This window comes from Crinia signifera, chromosome 9 (genome assembly GCF_055691185.1).
Source record: "Crinia signifera chromosome 9, ASM5569118v1, whole genome shotgun sequence".
NCBI classification, from domain to species: domain Eukaryota; kingdom Metazoa; phylum Chordata; class Amphibia; order Anura; family Myobatrachidae; genus Crinia; species Crinia signifera.
The window spans coordinates 142,539,148-142,561,774 of NC_139225.1; the positions used below are offsets into that span (position 1 = coordinate 142,539,148).

General features: G+C 48.8%; 2 protein-coding genes across 5 annotated transcripts in view; one reads left to right on the top strand and one right to left on the bottom strand.

Annotated features, from left to right (window-relative positions):
* The first annotated feature begins 48 nt into the window (after positions 1–48).
* Positions 49–4,667, top strand: TCF19 (transcription factor 19). The gene is made up of 3 exons (XM_083160032.1): positions 49–922; positions 2,273–2,849; positions 3,638–4,667. The coding sequence occupies exons 1-3, from the start codon at positions 637–639 to the stop codon at positions 3,858–3,860; spliced, it is 1,086 nt and encodes a 361-aa protein (XP_083016158.1). The 5' UTR covers positions 49–636; the 3' UTR covers positions 3,861–4,667.
* A 2,913-nt stretch (positions 4,668–7,580) lies between these two features.
* The window catches only part of LOC146036181 (neural proliferation differentiation and control protein 1-like), a 67,049-nt gene continuing 52,002 nt past the window's right edge, over positions 7,581–22,627 (bottom strand). For 3 of the 4 annotated variants that reach the window (XM_083160036.1, XM_083160035.1, XM_083160033.1), the window contains exons 3-9: positions 20,936–21,031; positions 20,511–20,696; positions 11,709–11,775; positions 9,170–9,248; positions 8,994–9,067; positions 7,785–7,866; positions 7,581–7,703 (exon numbers count right to left, since the gene is read on the bottom strand). In XM_083160036.1, the coding sequence (XP_083016162.1) occupies positions 7,647–7,703; positions 7,785–7,866; positions 8,994–9,067; positions 9,170–9,248; positions 11,709–11,775; positions 20,511–20,696; positions 20,936–21,031 (641 nt within the window). In that variant the 3' untranslated portion in view covers positions 7,581–7,646. The remainder of the gene's footprint in view (positions 7,704–7,784; positions 7,867–8,993; positions 9,068–9,169; positions 9,249–11,708; positions 11,776–20,510; positions 20,697–20,935; positions 21,032–22,627) is intronic. The other variant, XM_083160034.1, reaches the window with a different exon arrangement.

A 22,627-nucleotide genomic window follows, 5' to 3' on the forward strand; every position in this document is an offset into this window, starting at 1 on the left:
CGAAGCAGCTGTCTGACCTGAGAAGAGATAGGAAATAGGCGTGGTTGTCTTCTATGGGCTTGTCTCGGCCCGGAAAAACCCGCCAAATTTCAAAGGCGCGCTTCCTTCCTTCTGTTTTCCCGCCGCCGCTGGTCAACTCCGGGCGCCTGTCAGTGAGCACCGCGCTGTCATCACCGGTGGCGCCCTCCCCCCCGGGTGAAATCTAAGATCGTGGAAGCCAGTAGCGTCGGTAGAGGGGCTTATCCCGCACTGGGGGGGAGTGGGTTGGGGAAATCTAGACTGTAAGCAGCATTGGCAGACTCTTCCAGCATATGGGCAGCTGGCTCAGTGGGTAAGGCTGGTGCAAAAGCCAGCTGGCCTGGTGGGTAAAACTGATGATCAAGGAAACTGGCCTAGTGCGTTTAAGTGGTACAAAAGAGCATGCCCAATAGTTAAGGTTGGTAAGATATCTGGCTTAGTGGGTAAGGTATCTGGCTTAGTGGGTAAGAGTTGCACAGTGGGTAAGGCGCATAACTGGCTTATTGAGGAAAATTGATGGCGGTGTAGGTAAGGCCTGGTGGGTAGGACAGTTGATTTAGTGGGGACGATTCCTGGCCTAGTGAATAATTAGTTGTCCTGCATTGAGAACCAGCTGCCATGGTAGGGTCAGAGGTATCCCTGACCCAGGTGCAGCCATGTTTCCAACTGCTTCGTATGGGCTCGAACCTTGGAACCCTTCCCACCTCTAATGCACAAAGCCCGCCCTCTCAAGACCTGTACACCTTTCTGCCAGACTCCCCGCGGTGCATCTACCGGCTAGGAGCACGGCACGACCTATGTGATGTCCCCTTACCTGGGAAACCTGTAGTCCATGCACAGATCCATGCTGAGCGAGAGACCAGCGGAGACTGGCAGGTCAACTTGGAGAGCTGTTCCAATTGTGGTGACTATATTTTAATATTTAATAGTTGTTTTTTTTTCACTTATTTTACATATAGATTTAGTTTGTCTGCGGAATTTAATTGTAGTTTATTATTTTCATTCCCCTAATAGGCCATCCCTGTCTAAAGACCCACTATTGATTGTCTTTCTCTATGAATAAATGTCCGATGCCAATAGTTATGACATTGGAAGACCCCTATCGTATCTTTGGAAGTGATTGGCGGTAAACATCAGAATGCCACCATCGAATGGTAAAATGACTACCATCGAAACAAAAACATTGGCAGTGAAACATCGCAATGCGTTGTCCGTTCCTAGATGCCGCTGTGTACCTGATTTGATGGCAATTATTTTCCCATGGAGCAGCTGTTTTGTTATGGTCATCAGATGCTGTTTCCAGTATGTCTAGACGTGGGGGTCCTTGTTAATGATGGCCATGATGCAGAGGTAGCACGGCCGTCATTCCCACTACTACGTGTAGTAGTGGCTCCCCGCCACCACCAATATCTGCGCTGGCGGGGACTCATTTAGTGTGTATGGGGGTGTATTTTCCCTGTCTTAAAAATCATTCTGAGTACAGGTTTTCAGGTTGACGTGTGCAAAAGGTCAACATAATTATTTTTTACAATGTTTTTAGGTCTATGTTGACATAGGTCCACAAGGACACCGTGTACGGCATCCCCTTGCATGGGGCACTTGGCACACCATGTTTCAGGCACAGTGCCTTGCTGCATTCAGGACACTATTACACGTCCACTGGGATGGTAAAGAATGAATTGGTTATTTTTATGAAAAAATATCATCAACATCTGACTAGACATTGGGGTTGATCCTATTAAGTGCGGATGATTCGCACTCACGAATAATCACTGCACCGGGTGCAATTTACGGTTGACTGAATTTGCTTAGAAGTGCTCGCACCTGCATATGGGTGCAAGCAATTTTAAGCGAATTTGGCCCAGCGAATGGTGCAAGATCAGCTTAATTCGGGTGCGAGTTTAAACGGCACCCTAATGGCACCTTGCGCCCTTTGGCGCTAATAGGATTGATGCCATTGTCTATCAGCCATCTGGAACCCCAATTGGCCACCTAAGAATGTAGCCCCCAAAACTCACGTCAACCTTTTTTCATGTGTTTTGAACTTGTGACTGCCAAAAAATAGTGTTTGACATTTTGACTGTCGACCTAATGACCACATAACCTATAAAATACATCTTAATTATATTTTGGATAATACCTGAGACTTTACTGACTCGTGAACCTCTGTTCTAAGTTTCTACATTGTTCTCCATTTCTCATTCACACTAATTGTGTATCCAATGCTGAATATTTAATATTTCTCCTCCGTCAGGCATTTACGTCAATGATGTCCAGCTGCAACGGGGTCAGCGGTTCGAGTTATCGGATGGAGACCTTCTTCGCTTCCAAGAAAAACCCTCTGCCCCGTCCCCTCCATCTGCATCTCCTGACACCTATTTCCTATTCCAGCGCGTTAGCGTACGTCCGCTGGACTTCTCTGCCATCACATCGCCACGTGTCCGGAACACCTTTCACTGCTTCACTCCAGTGCTGGGCACACACAGCCTGGGTAGGGAACGTGGAGCATCTCCTCACTACACAACTGGGGCCACGGTCATCTTGAACTCCATCGGTAGCATTAGCAAGATGAAGCGAGAAAGGATGCACAGCGGCGGGCTGGTGGGGGGAACAGTCGAACTGTGCAAACCGCCAACCCCGGACCTTCCGTTGCCTTCCCGTACGGGTCTGGAGAGGAGGAGCAGTCGTAGGAAGGCTCAGCATAAGGTTCTCTGTGAGCTGGACGAAGACGATGATAAGAGGGAGGAGGAGGACGATGATAAAAGGAAAAGAAAAAGATGGAGGCGGAAGGAAGATGAGCAGAGGGCTGTACAACAGATGGAATTTGCCAGGTGAGATTTTGTTTGTCTAAATATTACCTGCTAGAACAGCTACATAGCGATCATGATTCCCTTCTCTTGTGCCTCAATGAAAGTGCTTTCACACTAACCACCCGGCATAAAGCTGGGCGAGGTGGAGTAATCGGGAGGGGGGGCCGGCACTGGGAGATGTCAGCATTTTCTAGCTGCGCCTTTTACAGTGCTGTGAATGGGACCCGGGTCACCTGTTCCCATTGCCCCTAGACCCACGAGTGTCCCGGGGCAATCTTTCAGGACCCTTTACCACTGATCAATTTTCCAGCTTGTTGCACGTTCATGTGCAATAACCCAGGAAATATTTGTCAGTGTGAAAGGGGTAGTTGGGTGCCCAATGCTGGGTCTCGGGGTTTGGCCCCAAAATTGCTGAGTTTCCAATTCTCTGATTCGGGATTAGAGTGCGCATGTACAGTCTAATGCCGGGCAGCGTCTGCGCATCTGCTCAGACCCTGTCTGGCTGCTCCTGACCCAGTTGTGCGTCTGTGCAGCTTGGTGGTCAGAGGTCACGTTGCACACGCCACTGCCGCCCACTTTTGGTGTCACCGCTGCTTCATATGTAAGAAAATGTGCAGCACAATTTTTTTTGGGGGGGGGGGGGGCGGATCTTGAGCGGTTTTTTTTTTTTTTTTTATAAGGGAGCGGATCCCAGGATTGAGCATTTTTCAATCGCGAATCCCAAGATTGGCATCCCTAGCCACAATGTTGTGGTGGTTGCCTCTTCCGTATGGTTTGCAAGCACTTGATTTTCAGTCTTTATTTTACAGGAAGCCCCGTGGTCGCCCCAGAAAGAACCCTGCCCCTCCGTTGGTGGTGTCCCAGACTCTGTCAAGTGCGGAACCATGTGCCTATCGATCCTGCTGCCTCCCGCAGGAAGACACTGTCAGCTGGGTGCAGTGCGACCGCTGTGATTCCTGGTACCATGTTGTGTGCATTGGGCGCAGCCTCACCTCCCTGCAAGACGCAGACTTCCACTGCGGCTGCACGTGACCAGGCCGGTGAACACTGCCCACTTTCTCTTATTGTCGCCTTTTTGCTCCTTTACTCAACTGTCTCTTCACCCTTTTTTATAAGACCATTAAGAGAGCAGTTGCAGCAGGTGATACATTTAATGCATTAGTCTGAAGGTTGTAAAATGTCCTTACACAGGCAATGTGGGGACGTTACTGTACTGTACCTTTCAATTCCCTTCGTTATTTAACCCGGTTCAGGACTCTTCTATCATCCATACAAACGTACAGAACTTCTACTGTTGGACAAATTTGCAGCAAAGACCTTTTTCTAGTCTTTCTACTTTAATCTGAGATTACTTATTTTTTTCCCCCTTTAATATATAAATCAGGTAATGTAAAACATAGCTTGTAATCACCCTTTTAAATTAATTCTAATATTTCGTTCAGGTCTGGGGATGAACATGTAGCATTTGGGAACCAGTATGCAAAATCTACGTGCACTTGGAGCTTTAAAGTTGACCCCTGACCTCCCCGGGGCAGCACAGGCAATCCTTGTATTCTGTGATGTCATAATGTCAGGCGGCACAAAGCTCATGTTAATAGCATAGGCTTTGCAGGACCCATGAACAAAATACCGGAGTTGCTCTCAAAATATTAGATCATTATGCACCGGCTAGCCGGTTTCTATGGTTATGTCCGCCTTGTACACATGCACTGATCTTATGACCAATCGTTATATTAAGGATAAATTAAGCATTGTGATTTGTATTTCTTCCTTTTCTCCCACTGTATCGGATATCTTAATCTCTGGTAACGCAACTGAATAAAGTCCACTGGAAGCATTGCTCTCGTTTGGCTGCACATATTATTTGAGCAAACACGTCAGTAGTGTGAGGTTTTACAACCTGGCAACCGCTTGATGACATGGATATTGCTTTGTGCCTGGTGTATTCTAGGCCAATATTAAATTGGTATGTTAACAATAGCGCTGTTCAAACACAGAGCCAGTAGTGATGGCTGCAATTATTGATCGTATTTAATGGGAATAGCTAGAGTTCTTGTTTCGAGAAATGCTTATTACATTAGACATGTTAGACTTGGCCATAATATGCAGACCTCTAAATTTCCAAAGGGCAGCACATTCTCTTCCCTCATATATAGCAAGTTACAACCGTACTTTCCCCAAATCGGCTGCGTGCTTGTTCAAGATGCCATATTTTACCCACATGCAGCTCTGATCTTACATTTCACAAAATTGCCGCATGTACAGATGCCCCTCTCATTCTTGTTGGCTCTCGCCAAAACGTCCCCGCTGGTGAGAGCAGGTGGAGAGAGGGTGCTCCACCAGACTGGGACGCACGTGCGTCTCGCACGCTGGGCGGCGGGACCCTGCCTGTCTCCACTTCAGGGAGACGGTCGGGGCAGGGGTGGGGACCGGCGATGACGGCGGCGGGGAGCACCCCCCTTGCTGATGGAAGCGCCAGCCCCTGCAAGAACGAGCGGCGCTCCATCTGTACTACTAGACTTTCAGACTTCTGTGCCCTCATTTTTGCTACTTGGGCAGAGTACCAATTACTATCCACTACAGTCTTTAGTACGACCCAGGCTAAAAATTCCTCAAAAGGTCAAAAAATATAGTTTCTGTTCTCTGCCGTATGGCTGAGTGACTGTGTGATCTAGAGCCGTACAGTGTAGGCCAGGGGTTGCCAAACCGGTCCTTAAGATTGACCAGCAGTTCATGTTTTCCAGGCTATCTGTAGGAATGAATGCAGCACATGGTTGTAATGACTGCACCTGTGCACCAGCTCGGTGCTCTGTAAGACTTGAACTGTTCGTAGATCTCAAGGACCAGTTTGGCCACCCCATTTGTAGTCAGTCAGAAATGGGTAACATGCAGCGCTCGAAGATAGAACTGAAATGGTATTATATAAATAATTTTTGGGCCTGCTAAACACAGAAGCGGTTATATTCCCTTCTGTGTCTTTGAAGAAATCTGTTTTGCGTAGGTTGGATAGCGAGTTTTTGCCAATGAGCCACAATTTCTGCTCCTTTCATTATGATGTAGTGTATGTGCAGAGTAAATCTATTTAACAAATCAGGAATTTGCTTGTCCATTCTCCTAAGTGAGAAAACTAATATTATGCTAAGTGCAGCTCCACTTTACTTTGGACTTCTGACCTGTATATGCACCTAAAGGTGCATATACCCTGTGTGATAAGTACTTCTGTCTTTAGAATATAGTCCTAATTGAAGGAAAAGTTTGTACTTCTTGCACACAAACTATACTGTCATGCAGATGTACACCTTACTAGGTATTTATCCCAAGTACAAATAAACTGCAGGCAGTATATTGTATATGTTAGTGGTTCTGGGCTCCATGGAGTTCAAGAAAATTGTATAAAATTGGCTTTAGCCGGAATCCCATCATGTGCACCTTATGCTAAACTAATAGTGTGACAGTGCGATTTGGGCTATCGATTTTTGACTATATAGTCCAAAATCTATAGCAAATTAGGGCAAGTCGCCCCATGTGTGCCTGCATCCGATCCCGATGTGCAGCACTGGAGTTGAAAGTAGAAATACAACTCCGTTACTCTACTGTGTTGTAACAAGGGCCCTGCTGGGTCTTGGAGGCCACCAATATTGAATGGGCAGCCATTTGCATAAACCTTTTACATTAAGAATCAAGTCATGAACTTCATATCCTGGTACAAATTGGTGTAACCATGCTCACGTGTAGTGTCCTGTGCAAGGCCTGCATGTCTGATTGTGCATGGATGAGCAGCATCTGTACAGGAGTCACTTTGCCTATAGAACTACCTAAGGCGGGGGTTCCCAAATTTTTCGACTCACGGCACCCTGAATAATCAGAAATGTTTTTATAATGCACATAAAGAGCTTGAATTGGTCCTGGACCACCAACCCAGGGCACCCCTGCAAGTCCCCCAGGATGGCACGGCACACAGTTTGGGAACCACTGGCCTAAGGCATTATTGTAGTTATGGGCAGATACATCTGGAATATTACAGAACTGCCCCAAAGTTTTTCCTTTATTAACGGCTAAGTGGACTATTTATCAATGTACTGTTTGTATGATGCCCCCGAAACCTTGTCGGAGAATACGAAGATGTTGCTGGTGTCTGCTGCAGCCTAGTATCGAATGTATATCAGATAAGACTTTTGTACATGAACATTTCCGATCGGCATTGGGGATATTTATGACTGTCCAGCATTGCTAAAGCCATCCATGTGCATTTCAGAGCTGTGGGGCGATTAGTAATTCCATGCAGTATCTAATGCGAACCATTAGCTTGCATGATCTGGACCCCTTGATGAATATATATTATATAGTAACTGGTGCATGCATTAGGTACCAGATTAATAACCGCAATGTACTATACAATTTAGTCTGTACCATGTAATATATGTAAAATTAGTTCAGTCTGGAACCTGAGCCCTGAAAGTGGTGGGCCTCAAGCAGTGCCCCTCCCCTCCACAGGGGGAACCCTTGTGGGCCAGCCTGTCCCTGCTTCCATAGTAACGTTCCATCTTGATTTAATTGAATACAGCCCAGACGGCAGCGCTGCCTGCAGGCCTTCTGTCGGGAGCTATTGGGCATACACACAGGCCTAAACTCAAATGTTGGTAGCCTAGTCCAGAGGGATAATCGTCACATGGATGTTGTCCTCCTTATTGGGTGTAGAAATAACTGTAATTACTATATACTAAAATTTTAATGGACGCCAGTCCGATGGGATACTTGCAGGTATACACTTTATAAATGAAGCTTATCATATACACGTGTTGCAGGTTGCACACCACATTACTGACTGGTCCTGGATGGGTCGAACAGAGGGTTGTGTATCTCCATCTCACCGGTCTGTGGGGAGAGAGAAGCAGTGAGTGACCAGCCCGTCCCCATCTAAACTCACTAATTGTGTGGCTTACTACGTAAACTCACCGGCGCAAGTCCGGGACACTCGTAGATGGCGAACTCCTCTGCGTCGGCTTCTGAGTCGGTAGACAGCTGCTGGCAGGGCTTTCTGCAATTAGAGTTGGGGGGGGGAATTAGAATGACATGTAAAGGTTCCCATACACAGGGAGGCACAAATCGGACCTGTTTATCCCTGGCAGCTCCCCGGGAGGGCCCCATCCCACTTGGCACTTGATGTGACGTTTTTTACATGTGATAATTCGCATGTGGAAGAGCTGCCAGGAGCTCAAGGAAAGTCTAATGCGATATATCGCAGGTGCTAAAAAGTACCATTGTTTGGCAGATTCTGAACTATTGCTGTGTACACATGGTGAGCGTTGACATTAGATTTTGACTATATAGTGAAAATCGCATGCAGATCGCACAGGTTCTTTACGTTGCGATCCCGATGCGCGCTCCTGTGACAGCACAAATCGAAACCCAGATAGACAGGGCAACAATGACCATATAGTGCAAATCTAATGCAGATTGTATGAATTGTGTCCTATCTTATATGCTGCACATAAGGTCTCCAGGTTCCACTCCAATGCGCACAGGAACGCCTCAGAATTGGCCACTTTTCATCCGATATCAGGCCGATCCTTTGGAATTTGATATACACGAGCTGAATCAGGCCTGTGTACGGGGGCCTGAAGGCAATCCGCTCTTGGCCTAAGAAATCCTATGAGTATGAATGGATCTGGATTCCCCAAGGAAAAATATTGATTGAGCAAGGGAATAAGGCATACATTTACTAAGGTGGGAGTTCTATTGAAGATGGGGTGTTGTCCACAGCAACCAGCTTCTACTTTTTATGTATTAGGCCTCTTCTAGAAGATAATAGAATCTGGTTGCTGTGGGCAACATCCCGTTTTCGTATATTTACCCGTATGGCTGGTTTCACACACTCCTGCCGGACGGTGAAATCCCGCACGGCCAGGGAGCCGTGCCGCACACATTAGTTGTGAATGGACACTATTGTGTCCATTCACACGGGACGGCCACGGCCCGGCCACACGGTTGCAGCTGGATCCCGCCACTGGAAGGGACGGCTGCCGGGCTGTGGCCATCCCCTCCATGATAAACTACTGTGTGCGTGTTCCCTGCCAGTGCGGGATTTCACCGTCCAGCAGGAGCCGGAGTGTGTGAAACCGGCCTAAGGGTGTGAATGTGGCTATTTCTGCTCGTATCGCTCACCTCTCCTGGGCCTGGAAGTGCTTCTTCTGGCTGCTGTAGTGCTGCATGTACTGCGACATCTGATCTGCAGACTGCTGGAGAAGATGGACATGGCAGAAGGAACTGTTAGAATGATCTGTGTGCAGGCTTTCCTACCCCTTCCATGTTGTGTGTGCAATTCCCAGGATGCGCCTTACCCTCTGGCAGGGGTGCTGCCTGCTGCCCTTGTAGGCTTTATATGCCATCTCTTGTGCCAGCCGCACCTCTTTCTGCAACCTAGACAAGGAAACATTAGTGATATATGGACAAATAGCAACTGGTTCTGAATGCATTAATCTACTGCAGGGTTGGACAAACCAGTTTTTTAGATCTACGAGATGTCTGTTTCCCAGACCGCCTAGATGGTACACAGGTGTAATCATTACCAATGGTTCCAGAGGGGCTACAGCACAGTTCAAAATTCAAATAGTAGAGCCACACCCACTGCTACCAACTGCCATTCCAAACTGACTCACGGGGTGCGGCTCCGCTATTTGAATTTTGAACTGTGCTACAGCCCCACCTTTGGAGCCTCCCTGATCATTGTCACAGCAAGGGTATTGGTCAAGCATTTCGACCCAGAAATTTGCCTTTCAACAAAGGTTTATTTATTTTTTCCATGTATCGGACAACACAGATCGACATTCCCGTGTCTTCAACCCTGCTTTATTTCCAAGTCATCGACCCAGGTTTACCCTAATATGCTAGAAAATGCTTGATCCGGTAATGTGCTGTGAGAATGAGGGTGCATAAAAGACATTCAATGGCTGGATAGGGCTAAGCGATTGGGGCTTTGCCTATTTTTAAAGGCAAAGCCCCACAAATTTTTGTTAAAGCGGCAATCATTTACACTGCAAAACCAGCTAAACAGTCTCTCCTGATGTGGTACTAAAAGCCCCGTGTATCTCTTGCATCGGCCTGGCATTGTCACTGGTACAGTCATAAATATGTGCTTACATCTAAAGCTTCTAACATGCACATTTCTAAGACAAATAACAGTATATAATCCATTTTTTTGTTAATGAGGGAGATGGCTCAAGCTGTGGAGAGAAAGTCCTAACCAATCAAGTTCTGTCATTTTCAGACTGTGCTAGCAGAATCCGGTTGGCGTTAAGATTGATAACGAAAGTGTTGTCAGAATCGGGGAATGCCAACCAGCAAATATGCCATTACCGCGGCAGAACATGAATCTGCACAAGAATTCAAAAGCGGTTTAGCACACGGTGCCAGAATGGAATAATCGTCTGATTTTGGCTAAAGGTCCCCATACACTAGTCCAATTTGGCCACTTTTCACCCAATGCTAGTGATCCTGTTTCCCAGGAAGGTCCTGGGCATCTCAGGGGATTGGATGGCCAAACGCTGCTGCTCGGTGTATAACTGGATGTGTCTTAGTAGGATGGAAATAGCCCCTGTTCTGGGGGCTAAGTATATGAAATACCCTGCACTTGCTGACCCCAGTTCTGGCATCCCTTCCGCTCACAGTCTGCCAGGTCCATCAGCAGTTAAGGCATTTTGTGGTTCTCTAATACTGTTTTGGCGAAATGCTTCAGCTGTGAGACTTTGAAAATTTGGACAAATTGGAGCGAATTACATTTCCCTGTATTCCTGGCCCGTGTGGAGATCAAGTACTGAGCTCTTAAGGTGCCCATACACAATGGCCCTTATTCTGATCGGTGCGGCCAGGACCGTGCGTGCGAAACCCCGCCTTCCATACGGATCGCCAACTCCGTCCATACGCGGTAAGAAGCTGGCCGAACGGACCTCACGTGTATTTTTCACGGAATACGCCTCCTCCATCTCAGGAAACCTCCCCCATCATTCGATGGTCGCAGACCATCGAATGCAGGACCGAGTGCTCCACCAGCACCCGCAACCTCAGACCACACGGACATTTCTCCATGCAAAAGCAGGGATCTGGGCGGGCAGCTGACATCCGGCGATGTCATATGTCCGCCCCCTACACGTGCGTCACGGCCGCATTACCATACGTACGCCCAGCGTTTGCATGGGAACGCCCATGAAACGCGGGGTGTATGCATATGGTAATGAGCCCAAATAGCCCTTCACGCCCCTCTCCACCCCCTGGTCGGAGTGTTTACATTTCATGCGGGATTTGGCCGTACGCCCCGCTCGCACATGCGCAGAGACGCCTCTGCACATGCGCAGACACAAAACATCGGCGGCACGAACGCACGCGGATATTACCGCATTAACCAGAATAAGGGCCAATGCAATACTTGCATGCATTTTAGTTCAGATCGCACACAAACTTTAAGGTGCCCATACACGGTGCAATTTGTGGGTGAGATGCACGTTCCCGCACACATCCTATCGAACAGTTTAAAAAGTATATGCTGCACAGACTTTTTGAACTAGGCCTGTACAGCATATACCGGTTCTGCTTTAGCTGACCATTCTTCGGCCAGTGGTTCCTAAATGATGTTCTCAGGCACCCTGGTGTATTGCGAGGCTCTTGCAGGGGTGAATGGGATTAATGGACCAGGACCAAATCAAACTCTGCCAATCCTAAAACATGTGATTGATAAAACACAACTGTACGCCGCCACGTAAAGACCATAAGGATGACTGGTAGACACAGTTGACTTGTAATTACAATTTTTTTTTTCCCTCCAGGTTTAACAATTATAATAATAAAACAATGACCTAATATAATGAAGGTGCTTAGGCCACTTACCTGTACCAGCAGAGAGCTGCTACGAGGATTCCGGACAGGGCAGTCAGGCCGCATATGACAATCAGGGCTTAAAAGGAACACCGCATCAGAATAGATCAGTTGGTGTATATGGGAAATACATTTAACAGCAGCCTCTTTATGAAGTTATTTAATTAGAGGCTGTTATTGTAAACCAGGGGTTCTCAAACGCGGTCCTCAGTACCCCACACAGTTCACTTGTTCCAGGTCACCTGACCGGTGCACTCAATACTGGAAAGTTAAAAAAAAAAAAACACAGGTGGAGCTAATTATGTCACTTGTGATTCTGTGAGACCTGCAAAACATGCACTGTGTGGGGTCCTGAGGACCGACTTTGAGAGCCTGTGGTATAAACACAGTAAAGTTGTAATAGGCTGACGGATCGGCTTGTAAGGGTGTGGGTTATCAGATCTACAGTGTCTAGTTACAGTCCAAAAGATAAATATGAATTTTTCACATTTTATTTGATGGCAATGTCAACCTGGAACCCCGATTCGTGAAACCCGTGGCGCCCTTCACTTGCCATGCTTCAGGCTCAGCACACTCTTCTAATTTACATTAGAAACAAACAAATATTAAAAATTGCCCATTAAACATGGTAATGCCTCATTATACTAAACACCATAATGCCCATTACACATGATGGCACACACTGAAAGTTCTCCGCGGCATGGTAGCGGGGCAGCGCAAGGACCCACAGTGCCACACACAAAAAGGGCAGGGTGCATTTTGAGGTTTTAAAAATGGGCAGGGTGCAGCACCCTGCAAATGAAGCTTAGAGGGAACACTAGATCTAGAACTAGATTATACTCCTGTATGTTGCTGGTAAGGTATGGAGCTAGATGTACTAAGCTTGAAAAGTGATAAAAAGGAGAGTGATACACCATCAGCCAATCAGCTCATAACTGCCATGCCACAGGCTGGGTTTGAAAAATGACAGGTAAGAGCTGATTGGCTGGTGGTTTATCACTTTTCAGGCTTAGTACATCTGGCCCATGGTCATGTGATAGTTATCGCTATGTGTCGTCAGTTGTCCATTGCACATATGAACAGTTATTGGGGCTGTTGCCTTCTGGGTATCACTCTCCTTGTATGGTAAATATGTGCACACAAGATTTGGGAATGTGTAATAATGGTGTTCGCTATTACCTTATGGCCTTCACATCCTAAAAACCATATGAATAGGGGATGGTGGAGGAAATGATTCTAATATTCTCAGTATTCAGAGTGAACCGTAGACGATACTGGTTCTAGTAATAGCAGAGAGGTAATACAGCAGCTGTACGCTACGTCCAGCAATGGCTGTTCTCTTAGCAACGCCTGGCGTGCTATAATCGGATAGGATTTATTATCTTGGCGGTTCTTTCTGCTGTACCATGATGTTATGAATGTGGATTGGTGTATGTATATCCATAAAACGATCAGTGGTCAGGAGGAAAGCTGGAAGTCTGTGTAGACACCCGGCAGCAGACATTGCATGTTATAGATCACTTTGAAAAGCACCGCCTGCGATCCTCCGCCCGGGAAGTTCCAGGGGTACTTGTTTCCTAGCACAGCGACCGTCAGATCCCATCACATATCATTAGTTAAGGTATGCGATGGGACCCGATCTGACCCGATATTAGGGTTTTAAGAGCTTCCTATACAATTTTAACATCGCGTCGCATCGCATGCCATTACAATGGCATGCGATGCGACGCGATTACACCCGATTTTCAATTGTACAACCACCCTGATGGGTGATTACTATGTTAAATGTACCCCCATTGTTAATTCCACCCCCACTATCAATGCCCAACCTGAAGCGTGGCAAGCCCGCGAGGGGCGGCGGTACGCGTCCTCCGACCTTTTCATACCCCCACTATACACGTCGGCGTGGATTTGATTTTAGATAGTGTGGCGAGCCACCGAGCGCGAAGCGTGGCATGTGAAGTAATCCGGGTCCCCTCGCGGGGCTCGCCACGCTTTGGGCTCGGTGGCTCGCCACACTATCTAAAATCAAATCCACGCCGACGTGGATAGTGGGGTATGAAAAGGTCAGAGGACGCGTACCGCCGCTGCTCGCCACGCTTCGGGTTGGGGTTCATATTGGCGGTGGCGTTAACAATGGGGGTGCATATAACATAGTAATCACCCATTAAAAAATCGTTTTGATCGCATCGCATGCAATCTGGTCGCATGCGATCAAATCGATGGCATAAGATTAAAATCGTGGGCGCAGTGCTAGGAAACAAGTACCGTTCCAGAAGTGGCTCAAGGGGGGGGGGGTGGCTTAAATATGATAAACGATGGGTAAGTACACATGGAATACTATAGGTACCAATGAGACCCTCCGTATAGCATTATTTCCTTGCGGCTAGCATGAACTCCTCTCTTCGGGGGAATAATTCCACCATAGAATGAGATCATTTACTCTCTAGAGAACCTGACAACGGTAAAACCATAGCAACCTCTGCAGTAGCCTCGCCAGTGCAAAGTTAGCCGCATCGGAATCTATTTGCAGAAGCAAGCGCATCTGATGTACGTAAGCCTTTTACAATTCTAGCAAACCTCTCCTTATGGTCACAAATCCACCAGATTACAAGTGGCCATCGCACAGATGAGCCAAGTACAGTTCTGGAACAAAGTATTTTTTTTTTTTTAAAGGGATCAGATGAAACCTAAACATCTACCAAGGTTCCATATATAGGGGGGTATTCAATGTAAGGGTCATGGCAGTCGAGCTTGCTCGACCGCCGTGACACAGTCCCGTTCTCGGTCAGCTCGACCGAGAACATGCAGGCGGGATTCAATGTCCCGCCTGCTGGGGAGCGAAAAGGGGGCGTGGCCACGAATTGCGGCTGGGAAGAGGCGAGCTGCAGCCGGCAGCTCGTCACTTCCCGGCTGTTCTCGGCAGAACGAGCCCGACAGCTAGTGATGTCGGGCTCGTTCTGCCGAGATACCCTGCTCAATGCTGTCGGGGAAGACAGCATTGAATAGGGCCCGGCGGGCATCTCCCCGATGGGAGGTGCTCGCCGGAGATTGAATATCCCCCTAAATGTGGGAGAAAGTCATACGACAAAGTACATAAAGAAACGTATCACCTTATTGTACATGAACGGTCTAGGTTCAGGATGGCTAAGGGATCTGTAGCCAAAAACTGAGGTTTGCAATAATTTTATCTATTGTATTTTTTTTGGGGTGGGTGGGGGTTTGCAAATTTGACAAAACCACGCGGATTCACAGATCCACGTGGTTTTCACCAGCGCCCAGGTGGAAAAATTGTCATGGGGATTAAATAGGGCGAATTTGCTTTAAAAACAGGCAAAAATTGCGACCGGGATGAATTTACCCGTTAAGGTGCATCCTCCCTGGACGGCTTTGCCCAGCGTGTAAGCACAGCGATGATAGTGACAATTGCTCAGTGCATACACATTCAGCTAGTTTTTCCCATCCAGGTGATTTTTGTGGGGTGGACTGATTTCCATAGCAGGACGATATGGAGAGCTATCCACTCGGCTGGATGAACAGTGGCGGTTGGCGATGATGTGGGAGCGTGCATCAGTGCTTACTGCTCATCACTGGCCCATACACAATGGGCGGCTTTTGAGCCAAAAGCAGCTGAAAAGGTGAAAGTGAGCTGCTTTCTGCTCAAAATCACCCACCCCTTGTGTGTGTGTGTGTGTGTGTGTATAGGCTTTTAGGGACACCTTTATCAAACAATATTTGCAGCTAAATCAGCTGCGAATATTAAGTATCCCTGAATATATCAAAGGGGAACCGCAGCAGGAATCTCTGATCTCTTCCTTCCCCCCACCGCATCGATGCGAGCCATCTCCCCCATAGGTTTCTATAGGGGATGCGAAGCTGCCCAATGTATCAACACCGGGCAGCCCGGCTTTGCATCCCTGGGCTATCGCCATTCTGAGATGGCGATAGTCCATTGTACACACCGCAGACCCCCCGGCTTCCGGCTCAGGACTTCGCAGTGACGGGCTCTTTTTTCAGAGTTTGAGGTTGAGTATCCCGTATCCGAATATCCGTTATCCGAATTATTCCAAAAACCATACATTCTAGAAAGTGAATTTTTTTTTATTTTTGCTAAAAACTTACTGGGGACATGATATGTAACTGCCAATATATATAAAATTACTGGAGACATGATATGTAACTGCCAATATATATAAAATTACTGGGAACATGATATGTAACTGCCAATATATATAAAATTACTGGAGACATGATATGTAACTGCCAATATATATAAAATTACTGGGAACATGATATGTAACTGCCAATATATATGTGCAAAAAAATTATTGCTTGGCATTCAAATTCAGTGCCTGAGATAGTACACATTTTGAACAAATAACATATATTTGTGTACTAGGTGATTCATCACGCCCTACGGGCGCTCTTCACACCGGCGTAAGGGGCTACGCCCCTTAATTTGTGAACATTTGTATTGTGAGAAATATGGTTAGAATTGTATGAGAGATGCCCTGTATTGCAGCTTCTGGCAGTGGGTGAGGGTCCAGCGTGGCAACACAGGAGTACCGGACGGTGGCCCTGAGTCAGTGTCTCCTCCTATTGGGTGGGAGTTAGGGTGCATGAGAGCAGGAGGCTGGGATATGAGGCATGATAGGGGTATGTGGGCAACACAGCGTCAGCGATTACCCAGTGGTGGAAGTTACGGTTCAGGAGAGCAGGAAGCTGGGTAGTGATAGGGGTGTGTGGGCATACGGGGGACTAAAGAGGGTGGTGGACACTGTGCAGCTTCTGCCAGTGGGTGAGGGTCCAGCGTGGCAGCACAGAAATACAGGAGTCAGTGTCTCCTCCGACTGGGTGGGAGTTAGGGTGCATGAGAGCAGGAGGCTGGGCGGTAAAGCATGATAGGGGAATGTGGGCAACACAGGGTGAGCGGGTCTCCACTGGCGGAAGTTACGGGGCAGGAGAACAGGAGGCAGGGCAGTGTCCTCCCACATTGATGGCAAAAGTATTCAACATCGGCCATAAACCATCGATTATTTGAAAATCATTGATGGTCGATGGGCATCCCTAGAACTGGAGAAGGGTGGGGGACAGTATGCAGCTCCCGGCATGGGTGAGCGTCTCCTCCCACTGGGAGGGAGTGAGCGTGCATGAGAGCAGGAGGCTGTATAATAGTGGTATGTGGGCAAGACATTGATAAAAGTTGTGGCGCTGGTGCAGAGGGCAGTGGGGAAACCTGCAGTGCGGCAGCCAGGGCCGGATTTCCCACCTAGGGGCGGTACCTGCTTGTGGTTGTACAGGATCCCCCATTGTCACGGGGGTACGTGAAATGCGGGAGCGGGGGCCACGGTGGTCCGCTGGGGGGTGGAATTGCCGGAAGGGGGTCTGGGGGGTCTGCAAATTGCGGGAGGGGGGGTGGTGTGTGGGGACCCGCGGTTAGCGGGAGGGGGCGGGGGTCCGCAAATCGTGGGCGGGGGCGCGGGGGGCTTGAATCGTGGGAAGGGGGGTCCGCAAATTGCGGGAGGGGGGTTGTTGGGGTTAGTGAATTGCGGGAGGGGGGGTTGCAGAGGTCCGTGAATTGCGGGAGGGGCGCGTGGGGTGCCGTGAGTCAAGGGGGGGTGGTGCGGGGTCCGTGAATCACGGGAGGGGTCATGAATCGCAGGGGGGGGGGTCGTGGGGGGGCTGCGAATCGCAGGAGGGGGGGTGTGGGGGGTTGCCGTGCATTGCATGAGGGGGGCGTGAATCAAGGGAGGGTGGGCGCAGGGGTCCGTGAATCGCGGGAGGGGGCATGAATCGCGGGAGGGGGGGTCGTGGGGGGTTCCGAATCGCAGGAAGGGGGGTATGGGGGGTGCCGTGAATTGCGTGAGGGGGGCATGAATCGCGGGAGGGGGGGTCCCCGAATGTGTGAATTACGGGGCGGTCGCAAATCGCGAGAGGTGCCGAGGGGGCCCGCAAATCGCGGGAGGGGGGCGCTACGGGGGGTTTCGTGAATCGCGGGAGGGGGGGTCGTGGGGGGTTGCGAATCGCAGGAAGGGGGGTGTGGGGGGTGCCGTGAATTGCGTGAGGGGGGCATGAATCGCGGGAGGTGGGGACCCCGAATGTGTGAATTAGGGGGCCCGCAAATCGCGGGAGGGGGGCGCTACGGGGGGTTCCGTGAATCGCGGGAGGGGGCGGCGCGAATTGCGGGAAGGGGGTCGCAAATCACAGTAGGGGGGGGGGTGCCGTGAATCGCGGGAGGGGGGGTCGTGGGGGGCCCTTTTAATGCCGGGAGGGGGGGTCGCAGGGGTCCCACGAATCGCGGGAGGGGAGGATGCAGGGGTCCTGCGAATCGCGGGAGGGGTCCCGCGATTTGCGGGAGGGTCGCGGGGGTCCCGCGTTTCGCGGGAGGGGTGGTCGCGGAGGTCCAGCGAATCGCGGGAGGGGGTGTTCGGGTCTGGGACGGATATTAGACAGCACTTACATCGACAGCCATTACATCGACACCATTAGTTCGACAGCTCAATAGGTTGACATGGTTTTAGGTCGACATACCATTAGTTCGACATGTCATTATGTCGACAGCTCATTAGGTCGACAGCTCATTAGGTCGACATGTTTTTAGGTCGACACTGCCATTAGGTCGACAGAATCTATGTCGACAGTCAAAAGGTCGACATGGGTTTTTTCACTGTTTTTTGGCCGAAATGTCGACACAGTCGACATGGACACAGTTTGCAGTGTACCGCAGCCGCTCGCTATGCTTCGGGCACGGTGCCTCGCTGCGCTCGGCACACTATTTTATTCTCCCACCACGCCCTAGTGGATAGTAGGCCATGAAATACCGCCTGTCGGCACATGTCGGCTCAATAAACAGTGAAAAATCCCATGTCGACCTTTTGACTGTCGACATAGACACTGTCGACCTAATGGCAGTGTCGACCTAAAAACATGTCGACCTAATGAGCTGTCGACCTAATGAGCTGTCGACCTAATGAGCTGTCGACATAATGACATGTCGACCGAATGGTATGTCGACCTAAAACCATGTTGACCTATTGAGCTGTCGAACTAATGGTGTCGATGTAATGGCTGTCGATGTAAGTGCTGTCTAACAATAGTCCGGATACCGGGGTGCTCGCGGGGTCCCGCAAATCGCGGGAGGGGGGTCGCGGGGGTCCCGCGAATCGCGGGAGGGGGGGTTCACGGGGGTCCCGCGAATCACGGGAGGGGGGGTCGCGGGGGTCCCGAGACTCGCGGGAGGGGGGGTGCGGGGTCCCGCGAATGGTGGGAGGGGGGGTCACGGGGGTTCCGCAAATCGCGGGAGGGGGGGTCGCGGGGGTCCCGCGAATCGCGGGAGGGGGGTCGCGCGATTCCCGGGGGGCGGGGGTCCCGCGATTCACGGGAGGGGGGGTCGCGGGGGGTCCCGCGAATCGCGGGAGGGGGGGGTCGCGGGGGGTCCCGCGAATCTCGGGAGGGGGGTCGCGGGGGTCCTGGCAGAGGGTAGGGATGTGCAGGAGTAATGGTGGATGGTGGCTGTGGAGTAATGGTGGATGGTGGGCGTGTACTGTAGCCCTGGCTGGGCGGGGGGAGGTGATGTCAAGGGGGTGGAACGTCAGACACATGAAAGTGAAACTGTTCTACACAGGAACGTTCTCCACAGGGGTTGAGTGACAGATCTGGCTAAATATATAAGAGATTTCATGTGGTTGATGTGTTTACACAGCATAAATGCAAGATACTTAAAAATACATCATTGAAATATTAAAATAATCCATTATCCAAAATTCTCCTGGTCCCGAGCATTTTGGATAAGGGATACTCAAACCTGTACCACCAATGGGATCGCATTTCTGCCGTTAACATTCCGCCCAGATCATATGATACCGCAGGGATGTATCAATTTGAGGGCGCAGGGACAGGGCTCCGAAAAGAGCCTGTCCCTGCGAAGCCCTGACCCGGAAGCCGGGGGGGTCTGCGCTTGCGCGGTTATGCGCTGACGCACGCCGACCCCTGTGACCGCACTAATCTGCTCGGGCAGTGCGATGTGTAGCCATGGGCTAAATTGGGCTATTGCCATATCAGAATGGCGATAGCCCAGGGGTGCGAAGCCGTGCTGCCCGATGTTGATACATTGGGCATCTTCGCATCCCCCATAGAAACCTATGGGGGATGCGGCGGTGAAGGGGGGGATCGCAGCAGGGATCGGAGATTCCTGCTGCGGTCCCCCTTTAATACATTTGGGGGATACTAAATATTTGCGGTTAACCCCCGGTTGCCCTTAGACTGTTATGAGTAAAGCAGCAAATATAAAGCTGAAATAATGTTGGAAAGTGGTGTTTTTTCTTATACAGGAACATTATATTATGTAGATGCAGAAGGGTGACATATTGTACTTTAGCATATGTTTTTTAATGACTCTTTTTAATCGCTTGTGCTCAGACCATTGTCTTTACAGTTAAGACTTTTGGGGAAGATGTATCCAGCTCTTTAAAAAGTGTAGAAGTGGTTCCTAGTAACTAATCGGCTTTGAGGTACCATTTATCGAGTACATTAAAATGATGCAAAGAAGCCGATGGTTTGCTATGGGAAACGTCCACTATTCTACTCTTTACTTGATACAGCTTCCCTTTACTGTTAAAGTATGGGGACAAATAATATATATCTACCCCTAGATAAAACCGATTCAACGAGAGGAAAGAGGACATGCAGCACTGGGGGAGTTAGCTGGTCATCGCTACAGTAAGTGGGGCGCCTATACGGTAAGATGTGCCAAGGCCAGGCTAGAGATGTGGCTTTCAGTATATGTATAAATGAAATAGAAGTAACATTTATTACTTAGCGACATGGTCTGGTTGAGCTCTGATTTCCTCCTCCTGCCCATTTTAGACTCTTTCATCTGGGATGCAAAGGTTGGCACGATTGGCGGCGGAGTCCTTGCCACAGTGGCATTGTGGTGAAGCTGAGCTTTAAACCCAAGTGATGTTCCCAGTGGTGAGGTGGCCATACTGGTTGTGGTAGAAGCTGCAAAGGAAATGTTTTGAGATTAGAGGGTAACAAATCATCTACGTAACACAGAAAAAAGGGTTAGGGCCTGCGGTAAATCAGTCTTCCCCCTGTTGTGATTGACATGTAAATAGAGGGGAGGCGGATGCTTAGAGACAACTACTTTCTGTTGAGAGACCCCTCCATATTGGGTGCCATGACTGGGAGTTACTGATATCTCTCCATAAAAACAAAGAGAAGTGCGTGCAATGACATACCTGCAGTTGTCGGGTTTATCCTGCGACCTTTGTTCATTCGATGTTCTTGGATTAAGTCGATCATCGAATCTGGCCCCATGAACTTTGATGCCCTGTCTAGGTCAATAGCAGAAAACATCATATTTACTGTTACAATTTACCCCAAAACATGTTCTCCACCTTCCCCACTGATTAAACTATTGAAAAGTGCCCAATATTTTATTTTTGTTTCCACTTACTGGTTGTTACTAGGGGTGTGCAACGGGCACTTTTCGTGTTTTGGGTCTGTATCTCTGGCCATGTTTTGGGTCTGATCTGTTTCAAGACACAGCCCTTCCGTGTTTTGGATCTGTATTGTTTTTATAAAAAACGATTAAATTGCAGAATTTTTTTTTTCTGCTCCTACACTATTATTAACCCCAATAACATTAATTTCCAGTCTATCCTGAGCACCTCACAATGTTGGTTTTAGGCCAAAGGGTTTCATAGAGGTAGCTGGATGGTAGGGATGTTATACAGTCCGTTGCGCATTTCAATTGGAACAACAGTGATAAAACAAACTGGGTAGTACTAGTCACAGACCGATATAGAGGTAGGAGGGCCCTGCTTGCTAGCTTACAATTCAGAAATTGAAAAAGCCGCCCTGAGCGCGGCGAAACATGTTTTTGAGGACTCTGATATATCCCCACTACTGAGGATTAAGGACTGGAGAGACTTATCAATACTCAGCAAATTGTTAAAACGTCCCATTCCCACCTTGGCAACATCGGCAGAGTGGCCACACAGCCCGGCCATTATCCCGGATACCGGAGAGGACGCAGCAGCTGTGATCAGCTTAATCTACCATCTGCTTCCCTTCCGCAATACAGCAATCCGGCGTGCAGTAAGCGGGCACCGCGAGGTGTCATCGGACCCCGCACAACATACAGGAGGCGCCCTGCTGGACACTGTCATAAAGCCACGGACCAAAATCAACTGCGGGAAGCAGTAAGTACCGCATCTGTGACTGTTATTCTTTCCCCAGACCTGGGACGCTATACATAAAAACAGCTGAGCACTTCAGTTACCTCACTGGGGGTTTCAAAAGTGGAATACAAAATCCCAATGTGATGCTATACCATCTGATTGCGCACTGATGGGACATTTTCCCTATACCAGGGTTTAACAGCAAGTTACTTTGTTTGCTACAAAATCAATTAATTTATTGCATTTTTGGGATTATATATCCCTGATTTTTAGGTTTAATCTGCATGCATGCAATTAATTGTTTTTATTGTGATTTATTAAATTGTTATTAAATGTTCTCTTGAGTGTACATAAGGCGCCTAGTGGTATTTCTCTTTCCTCCACTAGGTGACACTGGAGAGTTACAGTGGGGAATAGAAGGTCGACCACAGGGAGCTTGGGCACTCTAGAATAATTAACAGTGACTAACTCCTCCCCTTCTACTTCCTCTCCTAGGCAGTCTTAGAATGTGCCCTGCGGGAGCTGGGTGCATTTTTAGCTCACTCTGGGCTTTTTATATATATATATAATTTTTTTTTTTTTTTTTTCATCTGAAATTTTTTTATTTTTTATGATCATCAACAGGCAGATAGTCCCTGTCCTATCTGCCTGCGACGAGGGCGCTATTGAGGGTCTGGTCGCAGCTGCTTGCAGCTCGCCTCCAGAACCCGGCTGCCAGAACCACCGTTCTGGGGTCCCCGTCGCCGC

Coding starts and splice junctions, on each gene's coding strand:
- TCF19 (XM_083160032.1), top strand. CDS start 637: ATGGTAGGGTCAGAGGTATCCCTGACCCAGGTGCAGCCATGTTTCCAA. Junction 923..2,272: donor GGAGAGCTGTTCCAATTGTG/GTGACTATATTT, acceptor CTCCTCCGTCAG/GCATTTACGTCAATGATGTC. Junction 2,850..3,637: donor CAACAGATGGAATTTGCCAG/GTGAGATTTTGT, acceptor TTTATTTTACAG/GAAGCCCCGTGGTCGCCCCA.